The 16,952-nt window shown below is 41.0% G+C and overlaps 2 protein-coding genes across 8 annotated transcripts in view; one reads left to right on the top strand and one right to left on the bottom strand.

Annotated features, from left to right (window-relative positions):
• The window catches only part of veph1 (ventricular zone expressed PH domain-containing 1), a 107,132-nt gene that overhangs the window by 69,144 nt on the left and 21,036 nt on the right, over positions 1–16,952 (bottom strand). The gene's annotated exons all lie outside the window — the stretch shown is intronic.
• ptx3a (pentraxin 3, long a) lies at positions 6,310–15,898 on the top strand. The gene is made up of 4 exons (XM_031752699.2): positions 6,310–6,670; positions 9,884–10,043; positions 10,440–10,876; positions 13,966–15,898. The coding sequence occupies exons 1-4, from the start codon at positions 6,532–6,534 to the stop codon at positions 14,616–14,618; spliced, it is 1,389 nt and encodes a 462-aa protein (XP_031608559.1). The 5' UTR covers positions 6,310–6,531; the 3' UTR covers positions 14,619–15,898.

The following is a 16,952-nucleotide window of genomic DNA, read 5'->3' on the forward strand; positions in this document are numbered from 1 at the left end:
GAGAGAGAGCTGGTAATAACCATAAAGCCGAGGTTGCAGCTTTTACGGGTCTTTTACAGGAATGTTAAAAGGCCGGAGGAGACAAGAGTCTGCCCAGAAACACAGAGAATTTACACAGCTTACGTATTTGAGCCCCTTATACTGTCAGACACACTTGCATTTATAAAAAGTCATTTAAAAAATAAAATGAGTGTTATTGTAAACTGTTGGATTTTTATGAAATATTTGGACAAGCAAACGTTTGACTCCTGACAACAGATCTGTTTGAACGACATCAGAAGGAAAATGAGCTTCGTCCGATAAATAAGTAGTTTTCTCCGGTGAATGTGAGTACACACTTAGCATCAGAAGCTTGTGTTTCTAACTTTAGTAGAAATAACTTTTGGTAGGCAATTGTGCACAACTGTAGCATAGTCTCTGAAGCCCTGCTTCAGCATGTTGCAGGGGTTTCTTGTATATGTTGGCTGTTTGCTTGTATAGGGGTGGCTGTAGCTCAGGAGGTAGAGCAGGTCATTCAATAATCGGAAGGTTGGTGGTTTGATCGCTGGCTGCTCCGGTCTCCATGCCAAAGAATCCTTGGGCAAGAAGCTGAACCCCAAGTTACACTCCACATCGGAGTATGAATGTTAGATAGAAAGCACTTAGGTGTAGAAAAAGGTGATTGTGTGAATGAGACAAGTTATTTAAAGTGTGTTATGTCCTTAAGTAGATGAGAACCCATCTATTTACCATTTATATAATCGCTATTTCAAATCCCTTTAATGTTTCCATTTGATTAGAAGCCACATGTTTTAGCTGTTTTGACTAAGACATTGATAACTCTTCATCTCTCTTAAAAAAAAATCTTGATAGATTTTCTAGTGTGCTTAGAGTAACTATCCTGCTGAAAAACAGGTCAACTTCCACTTCAACTTCGATTTATATGAAGCAAATTTCACAGCCGAGGCAGTAATTCCCACCATGCTTCACATCTTTGGACTGCAGTCTGCACCAAAGTTTTTCCAAAACAGTCATTTTTCTTTAAAGTTCTTTGTGGACAGCAAAGAGTTTCTGGTGCGTTGCATTGAATATACTGTACTTAATGAGCCTTGTGTCATATTGGCTTATTTCCCACTGTACAGTTTACTGTGCGTGTGTCTGTGTGTGTGTGTTTGAGTGCTTGCATGTTTGCATACAATATCTGACCTTCATACCTTCATTCCAAACAACAGCTGACCTGACACTGTGACAAGCGCTCATGTACTGACCTTTGTTTTTTGTCTTTAGCACACAAAGGCAACAGTTTTCTCTGACATTTTCACTGTGAAGTGTCATGTTTTCTAAATGTCACATCAGAATTACAAAACGTGTCCCTCAAAAATGTCCAAATCTACAGAGACATTCAACTTTGATTAAAAAGAAAGTAAAAAAAAACAATAATAAAGCAGCCATTGCTTTTATGCATATTCTTTCTTGGGCCTTACTAAAATATAATAGAGACAGTATTTAAGTACTACTAAGTACTACTAAAACAAGGGCACCAAATACCTTTCTTTCTTTTCTTTTTTTTTAAAGCTCCAGAGCTTCAGTTGTAGTCGGCAGAGACATCAGAAGATCTGGATGTGGATGGTTTCTCTGCAGTCAGAGAGGACACAACACTGCAGCATTACAGCTACGTTTGACTGACTTGAAAAATGTTGCTTGGTTTGATAAGTGTCAGGTTCTGCTTTGACATTCAGATGGTAAAGCTGGCGTAAACATCATGACAGCCCTTTGCAGCCCTTAAACACCACCAAAGTCTCCTGTCGTATTGTTGCTTACCATGTCTATCCTTTTCTGACCACATCTTCTGATGGCTGATTCCAGTAGGATAACACACCACGTCACAAAGCTCAGATCATCTCAGACTGGTTTCTTGAACATGACAATGAGTTCACTGTACTCAAATGGTCTCCACAGCGATCAGGGCAACAGAAAATCCAATAGAGCACTTTTGGGATAGGGTGAAACGGGGGATTCTCATCATGGATGTGCAGCCAATGAATCTGCAGCAACTGTGTGATGCTGTCATATCAATAAGGTCCAAAAAGGAATGTTTCCAGCACCTTGGTGAATCTGTGCCATCAAGAATTAAGACAGCCATTAGTACTGGGTAGCTAAGACATTGGTTGGAAAGTGCATATGGATGGACAGGGCTCCATCAAACTCACGTTCATAAGAGCAGCTGCTTACAGAAAACTGCTAGAACAAAACAACAGCACAGGAACCCTTTAGAGGAAACGGTCTCAGTCTGGTCTTAAGCAAATTCAGAAGCAGTTTGTTTGTGGCTGTGACGCGACCTGACCTCAGTCTGACTCAAAGCCTGAGCTAAATGGCCCTTGCGGCAAACTGTTTGATTTTCGGGGACACGTCAGACCATGCAAACTGAAACAGCTTGGGTAGTTGTAGCGGAGGCGTGTAAGAGAATGGGTTTTCTCACAACTATGGATTCCTTGGTAGAAACTTTCTTCCACTGTTTACTTTCTGTCCCTGGATACATCTAGCCGGTGAGGAAAGTAAACATTCTCACGTGTTTTTGCTGTGATGTTTTTTGGTTCTTTGGATTTTTCTCTGTGTGAAAATGAGCAGAATCATCAAGAAAATGTTATGTTTACAAACACGCGAACTGAGATGTGAATTATGCTGAAGAAAACAGTTTCACTAAAAAACAATTCCCTGACACTTCAAGACCAAAACCTCAAGAAGATCAAGATGCATTCACATGAAAAATGTGGGTTTAAATGAGCTGAAGATGCGCCAGAAGTTCTGAGGTTTTCAGTGTCAGCCGACCTGCCGATTTATCTTACTTAAGTATTGTGGATGAGTACATTCTCCACACATTAAACAATGCACATAAGCTGACAAAGAAAAAAAGAAAAGAAGAAAAACCCCAGAATTTTTACAACAAGGAGGTTACTGTACGGGAGAAAACTGCAGAGACCACGCAAACGATATCCAGAGGGATGTTTTTGGAGAGCTTTACGACTTTAACGTGTTTTCTGCAGCTTCCAAAGCACATCCCCTGTACGCATGTCCTGCCTGTCATATTTCATGCTAATCGAACACTCCGAGTTGGGTGACGGGAGGTGAGAATCTGTCAAATCAAAATGCAAGAGAAATCAGATGAACTTCTCCCAGAAAGCCCATATATTTGAGAGTGTGTGTGTTTTTATTGGATGAGCCAATACCACCCACCCCCATTACCCCCCAGCAGGGAAGGAAAAAAAACAGTTTAAAATATTCAAGCTCATATGACACATGACCGCACAGATGTCTGGAAGGGATTCAGTTACCCGAAAGTAAAGAAAAGACTGCGAAGGATTTTCATCACGTGTGCACAATGAATAAAAATGTTCAGTGGATACAATTGTTTTTATATCTAAATCATAAATGCTGATAGATACTAGCACAGCTGATAGATCGATTCTCACTTTGAACTCTTTCTGTGGTATCGAGGATCTCCTCGGTGAAGCTTTCAGGCTGTTAAGACTCAAACCGCAACGTTTCTCTGCACTTCTTTCTGCTGAGTCAGCGCTTAATTAATGAAGTGCAGCGGGAAACACGTTGAACACATCTGTGTGGCTGATATGAAATATTCCCTTGGTGTAAAAGCTATGTAACTAAGTCATACATAAACTATAAGTAAGTCATTTGTCACTGCAAGGATACAACTCATGCACGAGCACACAGTGAAGTCATTTCTTTGCTCCTCTGTCAGACAAGCCTGTAAGATGTGTTTCCAGCTGGCTGAATTCCCACCTGAAGTGGCAGCTGTGAGGCAAAACATGGAAACATTTACAATACAAACACGCCCGCAACACAATAGAGCCTATATGAAAGCTTCTTTTCTGAGTATAGAAGCATTCTGAAACATTAGTTTGTTCTAAATTTTACTTAGTTTAATGATGCATTTGTGGAAGTTGAAGTCATTTAGTGTCAAACTACAGCAGAAATGTTAAACGGGCGTCCTCAGGAGACGTGATACTGATCACTTTTGCAGTCTTTGTCCTGGTGGAAGAGCGGACCAGCTTTTTATCCTCTTGAGAGTGTGTGGGAGTTTGCCTGACCAGTCTGGATGTGCTATGTGACCACATCACCGAGTGTCCTATGAGGATGCAAGGCTTCCTGTTCGGTCACTCTTGGGATAACCTCTCTGTCTTTTTCTGGATGATGTGGCTCTTCTAGCTTCATCATGAAATGACCTCTAGCTAGCACTGGATCACTTGGTAACTGAGTGTGAAGCAGCAGGAAGGAGAATCAGCACCTCCGAGCCTGAGGCCATGCTTCCTACGTTCCTCTCCACACAAGCTGTGGTTAGTGACCGAAAGAATGAGATCAAGGATACCAGCAGCTGAAATGAGCTTCCTCTGTAGGGTGGCTGGGCTCTCCTGTAGAGAGAGCATAAAGAAGCTGAGTCATTAGCAAAGGGCTCAGAGTAGATGACTTCTGGGCGCCTCCTAGGTGAGGTGTTTCAGGCATGCCCCGGGGCAGACCCAAGACATGCTGGGGTGATTCATATCTCTCAGCTGGCTTGGGAATGCCTCAGTGTCCACCCTGGAAGTGCTGGAGTAAGTTGCAGATTTCAATAAGAATCCACACTTTAACCAGCTTTTCTCTGCTTTTTTCCCTGTTCTGAGTTAGAAGAGACCCGCGCTGTCCTCTCATGCTCTCCAAGTTTTCACCTAAAATTATAGCAAATACACAGACACCCTTGAGAAGTCTGTTTACGCCGTCTTTATAGAAACAATCATTTCACCATTTTAAAAAAAGTTATTGAACACAATGTTGGGAAACATTGTTTCACAGGTACAACAAACAGTGATATCACACTGTACTCAACCTGAGCACACTTCAGCATAAATGAAAAAGAAGGGTGGAACTTAAAATTGAACGATCACCAGCGAGCAGTCATTCGGACTGCACGATCACCTTCTGTTGCATGAATTAGCAAATCATGTACAAGTATATGGGAAAGACGTCATCCAAAGTGTTCTAGAGGAAGCTTAAAAAACATGAAAATGGACTCAACAGTTTCAGCCATCGAGTGGAAATACAGAACTAATGAAGAGAGCCAGCTTTCACTAATCCTTTCCCACGCACCTCTCTCTGTGTTTCAGTGCACGAAGAGGCTGTTCCACCCTGATAACAAGTGGCCAAGTGTGCGTTTCAGCGGGCAATTTAGGGAAAGCAAACTAACACAATGGAAGAGAGGAACGGGCAGACAGAAAGTCGGGAGGGGACCAGGATGAGAGTGAGATTATCCTAAAATCCCGTGAGGAAGTCATTGTTTCCATCCTCTCAAAAATACACAAGCAAGCATGAACACACACACATGCATGCACGCACACACCAGCATGGGTATCTTCTTCTATCACACGGATGCACAGACAGTATATAAACACAAGTACAGGCGCACAGAAGCAGCGAGGCTCGCAAATAAATAAATAAATGGAGAGAAGCTGGAGAACAATAAACCCATTTAGAAACTTCTCCTGTCTGGGTTCCATTTAAACTTCACCCACTCACACCCACTCACAGCATCCCTGCATGGGGCAAATATCAGAAAGCTCTGTGTTCCCTGCCTCCTCCTCAACCCCTCTCCTTCCCTCTCCCTTAGTCACAGAAGCTCCCGTTATATCTGATTATGACACACACACACACAACCTCCAACGACGCATTACTCATCGTCTCACTGCAGTGCTTTCAGACTCCCTTCTATGCTTATGAGAGCCAAATGTTTTCACAAGTACGGAGATTTAGAGAAACTTTCAGACGTTTCTTCACTCGCTCGGTGGATTTTCCCCATGTGTTTGATTGTTTATTTCGGCATCATGACCCTGATTAAGGGCCACAGGGCTTTAAATTTAAACTTCAAATAGCAATAAGATTCAAAAACAGTTAAAAGCTTGGGTTTAGACTTAGGTTATTATGAAGGAGTTGACTGAATTGGCTTTTTTTAATGGCGATTAGACACTCATCAAATTAAACGCTCACATTGATGAAACTGAAAAGTTTCACTTGTTTAAAACCTGCCTGATCATCTGTGAGACTTGTCCACGATTAAGTACGGGTTAAGGTCAGCAGGTCAGAGTTTATGCCCCTAAGTTCTCATTCTCAGAGAAATAAAAATGACTACATGTGAGCCCAAGCAGCACCTTTCTCTCTATCTCCATACCAGTGGGCTTCTTGCCAAAGGATTGCTCAGCATTTACGAGACAGAATGAGAGAAGAGGTGGAGAGTCGGGGAGGGAGGAGGGGCAACATACAGTATGGGACTGTGGGGCTTGAAAAAGAGCAAAGGACCATGCAGCTCATGAAGAACGTGAGACAGACAGAAAGCAGCAGGACAGGCAGAGAAAGCAGACACAGGCAGCTTATCTGACTCTAATTGCCCCATATAACACACTCACACACACACTTAGAGGAAAAAGCAGATAGAAAGAAAAGAAAAACGGCACACACATTTATTGACTTTCACAGGCAAACAGACATTTTCTCTCACGCAGCAGCAGCATGTTTCTGTGGAGGCTCCTTCGGGCAGCGTGCCTGCTGTCGATGTGTTTGTGTCTGCCTTCTGACTACGAGGATGCTATCGAGCTCAACTACGGTCCCTCCTACTACAATGAAATCGCAGAGGAAGAGACGCCAGCACGTAAGTGTGGAAGCGTGTGTGTATGTGCTGGGCCTACACCTTTGTCAAATCAAGACTCTCGGATGTGTCGACCGTATTAATTGTCGAAAGCATGAAATTCAGTTTCTTTTTTTAGATTCATGTATGGATTGTGTGGAAAGTAAGATTGGGACGCTAGTTTCCACAGCACTTTTGTATTTTGATGTATTGTGCATCAGCAACAAAAAAATGGGAAGAAACTGTAGAATAAGATCAATATGATAATCGAGGAGAAGGGTGAAAGAAGTTCTGATGAAGAAGTGGGGAAAAAAAGCAAATCTTTCACAGCTTGAGAAAAAACTGAAAACTGAAAACTGAAAATGTTCCACAAGTTGGTGTCTTTAAATAAATAAAGAAGGGAAAGAAGAGTAGAGATTAGAGATTAACATGTATGTGGGTTGTATAGTGTACAGACAGTTTGTGTAGGAGGTTTACAGCCACAATCAGCGGTCACCAACAGCAGAAACACTTTGGTATATCATTAGGAAATTCCTCTCTCAGCTGTCTTGGACGGCATTAAAGCGTGTGTGCGCGCATGCTTGTTTAGACCTGTATGTGTGGGATGAAAAGAGTGATGAATGAAAGGGAGAAAATGCGGGTGAGTGTTTGTGTTTTTTAAGTGTCCAACTGGCCCTCCGCAGCTCGAATTTTGCATTTGTTAGTTGTTTAAAACCTGGCAGGAGGTGTAATTGCGGCACTAGCGGTTAACAGGCAGAAAATAGTCTGTGATATGATTAAAGAGGTAAATATTATACTGGCTGAAACAAATGACTGAGAATAGTAAAACAAACAAACACAGTTTATAGCAGCAGAGGTGGGGGGGGGGTTGTTTCAGCCTCCCAGAGAGGGTGCAAGAAGGAGAAAATCATGTGAGTTTGTGTGCAGGTCTGTGAGAGGTCAAAAGGCTGGAAGGAGACACAGATCACTGCTTCTGACCTCCTCAAATCTCCGAATCTCTGAGAGGAATTTGAATTAATGAGGCCACATGACAGGGGTCATGACACGGTAAATTTCAAAATGAATGACAGGCTAGAAAAATAACATGTAGCAGATGAGTGGACCAATTTGTTGAGTTATACTTTGCTCAAACACAGACACTGACTAGTTGTAAAAGGAGCCTACTACTGAGTACTGCCACGCAATATAGAAGCTTTTCAGTGCTTATTTCCTGTTGAATCCTGCTTAAATATACAGTAATTTGGAGATGATTTCATTTTAAAAATTTACTCAATTTACTCAAGTTTACACAAGCTCACGTTAGAGCTTTACCAAATGAAAACATGCATAAAAATTCTTATTTATTTTCAATATTGTCAAGTTACTTATTGTCAGCAGATTAGACATGTGACCCACAGAGCTGACAATGAGTCTTCTAACCAAAAAAAGAGGCTAGTTTTAAGCTAATATTATGCTAGCTAATTTTAAGCTTGAGTGTCCTGAAAAGAAACAAATCATATTTTCCATTGATAATCATCTAGATTACATTCTCACATCGTATGAGAGTTTATTCGCTAAGTATCCAGTGTCCAACAATGTTTGAATCACTTCAAATAAATTTTCACTAATGCCAGCTAACAGCAGCTATCAGAGACTAATAGCAGCTAACAGTGGCTAGCACCGGCAAAAACAGCAGTGCTTACCAACAGAAACGTTCAGGATATCCTCAACAACACACCTCACTGTCACTGTTATCAGACAGAAGTGAGCTTTAATTACTTACTGACGCATATTGAAATCCTTTCACAAGCGTATTGACAGCTGAGGTAAACAGCAAACTCACAGCCTTCACTCTATGGATGAACAGCGGCTAGAGTTGTTTGTCCTACACTGGCTACCGTAGCTAGGGTTTTGCACTTGAATCGGGAGGGGTAAGAAAACTGAATTCAGCTAAATGTAATCTGCAATCTACTGGCATCTAGTGGTGAGATTTTGCACACCATACCTTTAAACAATTTTAAATATACATTTAGAGTAGATTATCGAAGTAACCACTGACATCTTTAAAAACTAGGCTCTATGCATCTATTTTCATTATTATTTTCACCCACTTACACTCTCTTCTACTAAAATCACTCAAAAACCACTCTCAGCTCCTTTGGATTGAGAAGCCCCAGGGTCCAAAGTGCATGACCCTTGTGTCTAATTGACTTTGAGCACTGAGAACAGGAAGCCAAAACAAACTGTGTAGCTCTGTAATAGTACCCCTCTGGAATATGTCTGCAGGTATAAACAGAGGTCAGAAAGGCTCAACAGTTAACCAGAACAGCGTGTCTGATACAGTGACCTACATATTCTTACTCCTGGATTGTTTTACCCCCTGGCTTTTTTTAAATCCCGCTTTTCCCTATGTTTCGGACTACTCGTGCTATCTCTCCCAATGTTGTCAGCAGGTCTTGACCTTCCTTTTCAACCCCCCACACCGCCCATCTTTCTCCTCATTCACAGCAGAAAACCCGATAAGCTCACAGGAAAAGCTCTTGCTTTGTGAGCCACTTGTCAGATTTCATTCTCACCCTCTTTCTCCCAACAACTTGACATCCTCTTCTGCGCTTTTACCATCTTCCTCCAACTATGCCCACTAATGCTTTTGTGGCAGTCAGCTATTCAAGCAGAATTAAATCCATTCCGTTTCTGTTAAAGCTGGAAGAAAATTGGAAAAGAATTTAAACATATCCTGCATGCACACTTTCAAGCTACATCTGCAACTCCATCTGGCAAATAACTGCAGAAAGTAAAAGCTCATCTTTTTCAGCTAAACAGACACTTTTTCTAAATAAAGGTCTGATACGTTAGTGATCTTTTTTCATATATTCAGCACTTTTCCTATGTTGATTACATACGTCTTTATATAACTGATAATGGAGTAACTGAATTCTGTATTCTTATTTTTTTCCTGTCTTATTGGCCTTACATATATATATTGAGTATAAATGCACAATTTAAGAATAAGACGTGCAATTTCTCTGGACCTGCTCAATGACAAGTTAATAAATCTTGATATGATTTCAATAGAGTTCCTGAGGAGTAAATCTTGGATTCTTTTTGCAGGAAAAGTCCATCTATCTGGATCTCTGGGGAGGTGCAGGAGATAGGGGTGTGGCTGGCTCTAGAAGCTGTAGAAACCTGAATGAGTTCATCGTCTGTTGGATATTTAAACTTTTCTCTTTTTCTTCTTTTTACCATCCCTCTTTGCAGCCACACCAACTTCAGCCCCCTGCAGTTCTTCAGAACTGACCAAATGGGACAAGATGTTCTCCATGCTGGAGAACAGTCAAATGAGGGAGAACATGCTGCTTCAGTATGCCGATGATATCATCAAGGTGGAGATGGGGTCACTGCGCAGTGAAATGTTAAGGTCGGTTGGAAGACTGAGAAGTCATGCAATCAGCATCAGGTCACGATGGTTGAAGAATCACAAACACTCAGCAGAGAAATGAGTGTTTGTGATTAAGCCAAAGCTGATTCGAGGTCTGAGCACCTTAGACAGAACTAAAAATGTAATCAAATTTAATCTTTTCATCACTTTGCTTTTTTAAGCAAAGCTGAACAATTGAGCATTAAAATGTTGTTCTCTGCCCATCGCCTCATTAACGCAGCTCTGCTTCAGAACAAAACCCTGAACTGATCCGGTTCAAATTAATTTAGCTGATTTCTAAGCAACTATAGCAAATTCCTTGTCTGCACATGTTTAAACCTCTTCAGCTGAAATGGTTCACATCACTCATATTGATTGTTGGTTCTATATTGTCAGGTTTGTAGCTCAGTATGGTGGGTCCTGTGGGGCGGCGGTGGAGAATGCAGGAAGAAGGATGGAAATGCAGCTGGACAGCCGTCTCAGAGAGACTCTGGAGCTCCTCAAACTCAGACATCGGGATTCTCCTCCGGCTGCTGCAGGGAATTCCATTGGGAATTCCAACCAGCTGGAGACAATGCTAGAAGAGCTCCTCTCTGCAGCACAAACACAAGCATCCAGACTTTCCAAGCTGGAGACCAGCTGCTTCAGCAGCCCAGGAGGGATGAATACCAAGGCAGGATTTCATCCTCTGACGGGTGGAGAGCAGGGGCACCATGAGCAAGAAGTCACAACAACAGAGGCCACTTTAGATATGGTGCTGGCTGCACTGCAAGAAGTGAAGGTGGAGATGGAGGAAGCCCTGAGATCTTCGAGGCAAAGATTCTTACCTGCAGGTATAACACTGACCTTACTATCAACCATCCCTATCTGTCTTAAACTGTGATTTCCTGTTATTTCTATTTGTTTTCATAGCTCTGAAACAACACCTCACTTTATTTTTTTCTGTATTAATTCATTCTGGAAATAAGCGATTTAGCTAAAGCTATTTGCACCGGGAGATACTTACAAGTATTTGTAGAAATTTACAAGTAGGATTAGACTCAAGTAAAAGGATGAAAAGATGATAACAAAGAAAGCCTTTGGACAAAACTCCTTCTAGGTAATGAACCCTTATTGTAAATTGTTAGCAGAGTTAACTGGCCTCCCTGAAATTAGCACTGACTAATAAAAATGTAAGATTAGGCTCAGCAAATTTAACTCAGGAAACTTGCAACAGAGCATCACTGATATCAGTACAACAACTTTATTTCCTGGAATAAATCAAATGAAAGCTGCAAAAGGGCTAAATTATACTCTTCATCTTATGCATGCACTTATACACAAAATTATAAATCTGGCCTACACAGTGAACAGAGGGAGGTGTAATCATTAGCCAGTTGCCGCAAAAACCACACCAAAAGAACCCTGGGAAAGTAGAACCAGATGGAAACCATCATGAGCACACACAAACACACACTCGATGTGTTCAGAATGGATTTTTTCACCATTATATTCTGAGTGGCAGGAACCTGAAACAAGATCTCCGGTTTTAAGTAGGGAGCGTGTCTGCTAACTGGAGGGAGGAAAAAAGCGAGTGAAAGAAAGAGGGCTGGGGTAAGAACGACAGAGAGAACAGGAGAGAGAAAAATCTTGAGTTAAAAACTCAAAACTTAAAAATGCATGACAAAGAATGGGAAATGAGAGATGTTACGCTGTGTAATGTGCAAAATGTGCACAGTTCAGAACAGATTTTCTCTCGCACACAATCAGAGCTGCATGCTCATCCTGCCCAAACACCTCTGAGCTCTTCCTTTATGGAATAACTGTGAGCTTAAACAGGATTGTTTTATGCACACAGGATATAGCAGGAACATTATGCAAACAATAGGAAATGATCCATAAACACAACTGAGAGTTTATATGCTTAAGCACCAGGCAGAGCAAACACAGACTTGTATATTAGGGGTTATTAATGGGACTTACCAGATTGTTAGACAAAACTTTAACAGGATGTTTTCTTTGTTGCTCACAGCTGATTGTTGGGAGTATTTTTAAACTGTGTGTATTTAGTTACTTATTTCCCAACTCAGAGACTTATCTGGATGTATCAGGACCAAATTAGAAAACCCAATCTTCATTTTCTACAAGTTGCACAGGAGATACAGAGACACTAAGTCTGTAAGCCAGTTAAATCATTATTGCACATCAACAGTGATGATTTAGTTTCAAAGCGATGAAAATCAGGAAATCATAAACGGTTAATTTTATAATTTCATGTAAGCTAAATAACTATAAATGGCTATTTCTAAAAAATCACTCAGATGCTAGACTGAATCTAGCCACCCTGCTACACCCCCACCTCACACAAACTCCAATAACTCAAAGCTGACAATGCTGACAATGTGCAGTTACACTCCATTATGTAATGCAGACCAAATTGCCTAAAAGGCTTCAGTCAAAGGTGGTATACACATATGCCACACACAGGTTTTCTCTATTTCACAGGCCAAAAAACTGACCAACAAAAGTTGGTTTTACATTACAGTGTCTCCTGTAATGTCAAACAGTGAGCCTTTGAGAGAGTGTGTGTTTGAATGAGTAAAAACAGAGAGGAATGGGGGGAAAGACGACGACACAAAGCATTAAAAAAAAAACCCACGAACCAGATGACCCAGAGAGGTGTGTGTCTGTGTGTGAGGTGGAGGGACAGGAAAAAACTGCCAGTGATTCATGATCTCATCACCTGACCAGTAACTGAACTCTGACTGTGTCACATGCAATCACGCTCACGCTGCCACCTATTTCAAAACAGCCTTCACTTCATGAACACTTCATATACTGCGGTACTACGACACAGTAGTAGCAGCCCCAGTAAAACCACAGGAGCCCAGTAACCTCAAGATAGAAATCTGACTTACTTACTTGAGCTAGCTTTGGATTTCAATTTATTTTTATTTTATATTAGGAGATCAAGTCTTATGATGTAAAGTGGAACCTGCAAGGCTAAATTTCAGGCCCATTTTCCCCCCTTTGTTAATATGCTCCTACTAGGAGTGTAAAAGTAACGTAAAAGGGCACTCAGAAAGTTCAATGCCCTCACACTGACCTTGGCCACTTTCCCAAACACTAAATATTTGTTTTAAATGTTGGCGGCAGCATTAAACATTAGAGCCTGATTGACTAAAGTTTAACTATGGTCATGTGACGAGATCATTATTCGCCTTTTTTCCCATCATACCAAGCCACACATGGACAGAGCCCTGAGGGTCATCTGTTTGTTGTGCTTCATTTCATGTTCTTTCCCCTCTTTTGCTCCGTTTCTGCCCCTTCAAACGTTCTCCTGCAAACACTTTCAACCTACTTTTGTTGGGTAATTTTGTGGAACGCACCCTCGCAAAGGCCTCTGGGAATTTAAACCGATCCAGATCGGCACCAAATTGTAGCGGTTTCCTCGCTTCTCTGCCAAGTTCAGTAAAATCTGGCTTAAAATTCTGCCTGTAATCCTGCCAAAAGACAGACAAACAATGAAAATGTAACGCAGCTTGCTGAGGTAATACCATTGTCTTATAACTGTCATCATAGGTTATGCCCAACTAAATCTTTTTTTCATGAGTAAAAACAAATTGATGTCCAATTTTGGGCCGTCACAGTTAAATGAAAAAGAAAACTTTGTAATGATCATATTAAATTCTCCAAACTGAACCACTATTACCACTGCAGCCGGGGGTAAAATATCTAAGATTTATTGTAATTTGTAGATTTTACCACAAATTACAGGCATCCTTTCTTACAAAATTTAAAATTATACTATTTCTGTGCAAACAGGAGGATTTGTTATTGTTGGATGAGTGCTTGAGTACTAAAATTGGCATAACTTGCAATTGTCAGGTCATGACCCATTTTTTTTCAGTAGCCCTGATCATCTTATCTTCCTGTTGGCTAGGTTGTGAGATGGCCCTCCTCTTCCCAATGCGTTCCAGTCGAATCTACACCTCTATCATACCAGATGTCCCCGTCTCCCTGTCCTCCTTCACTGTCTGCATGTGGATCAAACCAACCACCATCTCCAACAAAACCGTGCTGTTCACCTATGGAAACCTCCGCAATCCATATGAGATCCAGCTGCTGCTCAAGCGTAACGCCGCCCTCTTCACCATCGGAGGAGAAGCTCACCTGGTGGAGGCACGGGGAGTGGTGAACCCAGGGCGGTGGACCCACTTGTGTGGGGCTTGGTCCTCAGAGCAGGGCCTGGCCTCCCTATGGGCGGATGGCGTGAAGGTAGCGTCCACTCCGGGAGTGGCCGAGGGACACGTCTTACCCGACGGGGGCTCCCTCCAGCTGGGTCAGGAAAGGAACGGCTGCTGTCCTCCGTCCTTAAGCAGAGGGAGCAGCGTGGCAGGGTTTGAGGCGGGATTCGACTCTAAGCTGGCATTTGCGGGGAAGATGACGGGGGTGAACATGTGGGACACAGTGCTGTCAGAGGACAAGATTTCCCAGCTGTCTTTGCGGGAAGGCCATGGCTGTGAGCAGAGCGGGAACATAGTGGCGTGGGGTGTAACGGAGATGGTGCCGCATGGAGGCGCTCAGTTCATCTAATAGTGCATACTCTTCACTATAATCATCATTTCCACAACATTGTAAGAGTTAAATGCTCAAAGTGAAAAGACTTACAACTGCTTTTATCATCTTTCTAACTATAATTAAGCGTTTTCATTGTTTTATAGCAGAGACCACAATTTTTTCCTCCTCATCTCACTTTGTATTACTGTGACTGCTAATACTGCAGTTTTGAACTTTGGGCATGTTCAAATAAGACCAAATCAATGCTGTGAGAGACTTAAGTTTACTTTTTTCACCCAGCCTTTTGAACTGAGACAGTAATACACACACACAAAAAAAACACACTGATGCACAGTCGTTTTAGAAAACGTGTAGTTTCGCCGAGAACGTGCTGCAAGCGGCTTTTACCAAAGACTTGATTAGAGTGCAGGAAAGACAAAGAGTCTATTGTGAAAGTGAACGGGTTCTGAGCCAGTAAACAGAGTAATCACCAGACAGCCACGCAGCACGAGTAAAAGAGGGGTCTCTGACGATTACAAGTGATTATCTTGTATTGCACAACATGTGTTTTTTTAGAGTACCAAAGCATTTTTCATCTTTCTGTTGAGATGGCGAGCGCAGTTCATCAAAACATCCATGCAAAAAAAAAAAAATAGAAACCCAAACAGAGGAAAATGTTCTCCCTTTTTTTTAAGATTTTAACTGAGGACATTAATGTAACAGAAAATACATTTGCTTTCCTACCTTTAAGTTTTGTGGGTACAATTAGCCATGTAATCCAACCCCATTACAATCAAAAGCACAGGCATCATACCAATGTGGTAATAATCTGAAAAAATACCTGTGACTGAAAACTGCTGTACTTGTTATCATTTTAAGCATGACTGACTGTGCTTTTTTAACTAGCTTACTATTTTTTTTACTGCCATAAACTTTTCTTTGAAAGAATTTCCAAACATTATATTTCTAAATTTGTACTCAGTGTTTACATTCATACGAGTTATGTAATTCCTGTTTTGCTTTTTTTGTCAGTACATAGTTGTCATTTAAGTAGAAAGTAAAGTTTGCTTTTGATCCTGCATAAAGTAAGAAGAGTAAAACTGTTGAATTTGCCATGTGAGGTTTGATAAAAGAAAGTGAGGATAATGTTTACACAGTCTTTTATGAACTAACTTGTCTTGTATTATACTGTAAATTGTTTTTATTATTGTGAAAATGTAAAACTGAATGTAATTTGTACATAAATATATTTTTCATAACAGGACTAGATTAAATAAGTGAGGTATGAATAAAAAAGTATCCACTGCCCTAAATGAGCAGCATTTATGTATTTTTTCAAAATTTAAAATATTCAATTTTGACAAGATTTCCAACACCACTCCGTACCATGACAAAGCCTCCACCGTGTTTTACAGATGGCTGTAGACACTCATTGTTGTATTTCTCTCCTGACCTCTTCTTTACATACTGACAATGATTTGAATCAGAAATTTTAAATCTGGATTCATCATCAACAGAGTGACTTGTTGAGTGATTGTTGAGTGATTTTCAGTCCAGTTCTTGAGTAATGTGGCATATTTCAGCATTTACTTCCTGTTTCCTACTTCTTGACAGCCGTCCTTCCACTGAGATGATGTCTGATGAGGCTTCAGCAAACAGTAGACGATCAGCTGAAGTGCAGATCCATCTCTGAGGGCCTGTGTCAGGTCTTTGCTGGATTTATTTCTATTTTTTTTAAGTGCATGAATTTCAGATACTGTTCATCTGCTATAGATAGTTTTTCTTAGATCTGCCACTTCCCCTTTAGTGTTCCACTTCTTCAGTTTCCTCAAACTTTTTATGTACACGCTGTACAACGTGCTGAGATGTGCCAAAGTTAACAGCTGTTTGGGAATCACTTTATGTCTGGTCACTGTTGGCATTGTTCACATATTCAGCTAAAGAAATGGGAACAAATTATATGTTTTTGTAACAAAGTTATTGAGGATACTGTTTAAATTTGGTTCTTTGCTATGTTGTTTGAATTAAACTCAATGCCTTTTTATTTATCTGGTGCAAAATCACAACAAAAGTTGCTTCAAGGCATTTTATAGTGTAAGGTACACACACTGGTTCATCCCTTCAGTTGGGTGTCTTTTTATGCTTTTTAGGTCAGTGTGAAGTGGCTTGAAAAATATTCCTCAATTCCTCAAAAACAGTCAGGTATAAGGAAAAAACTTCACAAAGCCCGGAGAAGTATTGCTCAAGACCACTTAAAAAAATTACAAGACAATCTGCCTCCTTGGAAGCAAAACATAAAGAAATGAGGGGCGGCCCAAAAGTTTTGCACAGCACTCGATGTCACAACCACACTTTTGCAAATTATACCGT

Source organism: Oreochromis aureus, linkage group 14, assembly GCF_013358895.1.
Source record: "Oreochromis aureus strain Israel breed Guangdong linkage group 14, ZZ_aureus, whole genome shotgun sequence".
NCBI lineage: Eukaryota > Metazoa > Chordata > Actinopteri > Cichliformes > Cichlidae > Oreochromis > Oreochromis aureus.

Bases quoted from the DNA above. Each gene is read 5' to 3' on its own strand.
- ptx3a (XM_031752699.2), top strand. From the start codon at position 6,532: ATGTTTCTGTGGAGGCTCCTTCGGGCAGCGTGCCTGCTGTCGATGTGT. The intron at 6,671-9,883 runs GTAAGTGTGGAA...CCCTCTTTGCAG, and splicing joins AGAGGAAGAGACGCCAGCAC to CCACACCAACTTCAGCCCCC. The intron at 10,044-10,439 runs GTCGGTTGGAAG...CTATATTGTCAG, and splicing joins CTGCGCAGTGAAATGTTAAG to GTTTGTAGCTCAGTATGGTG.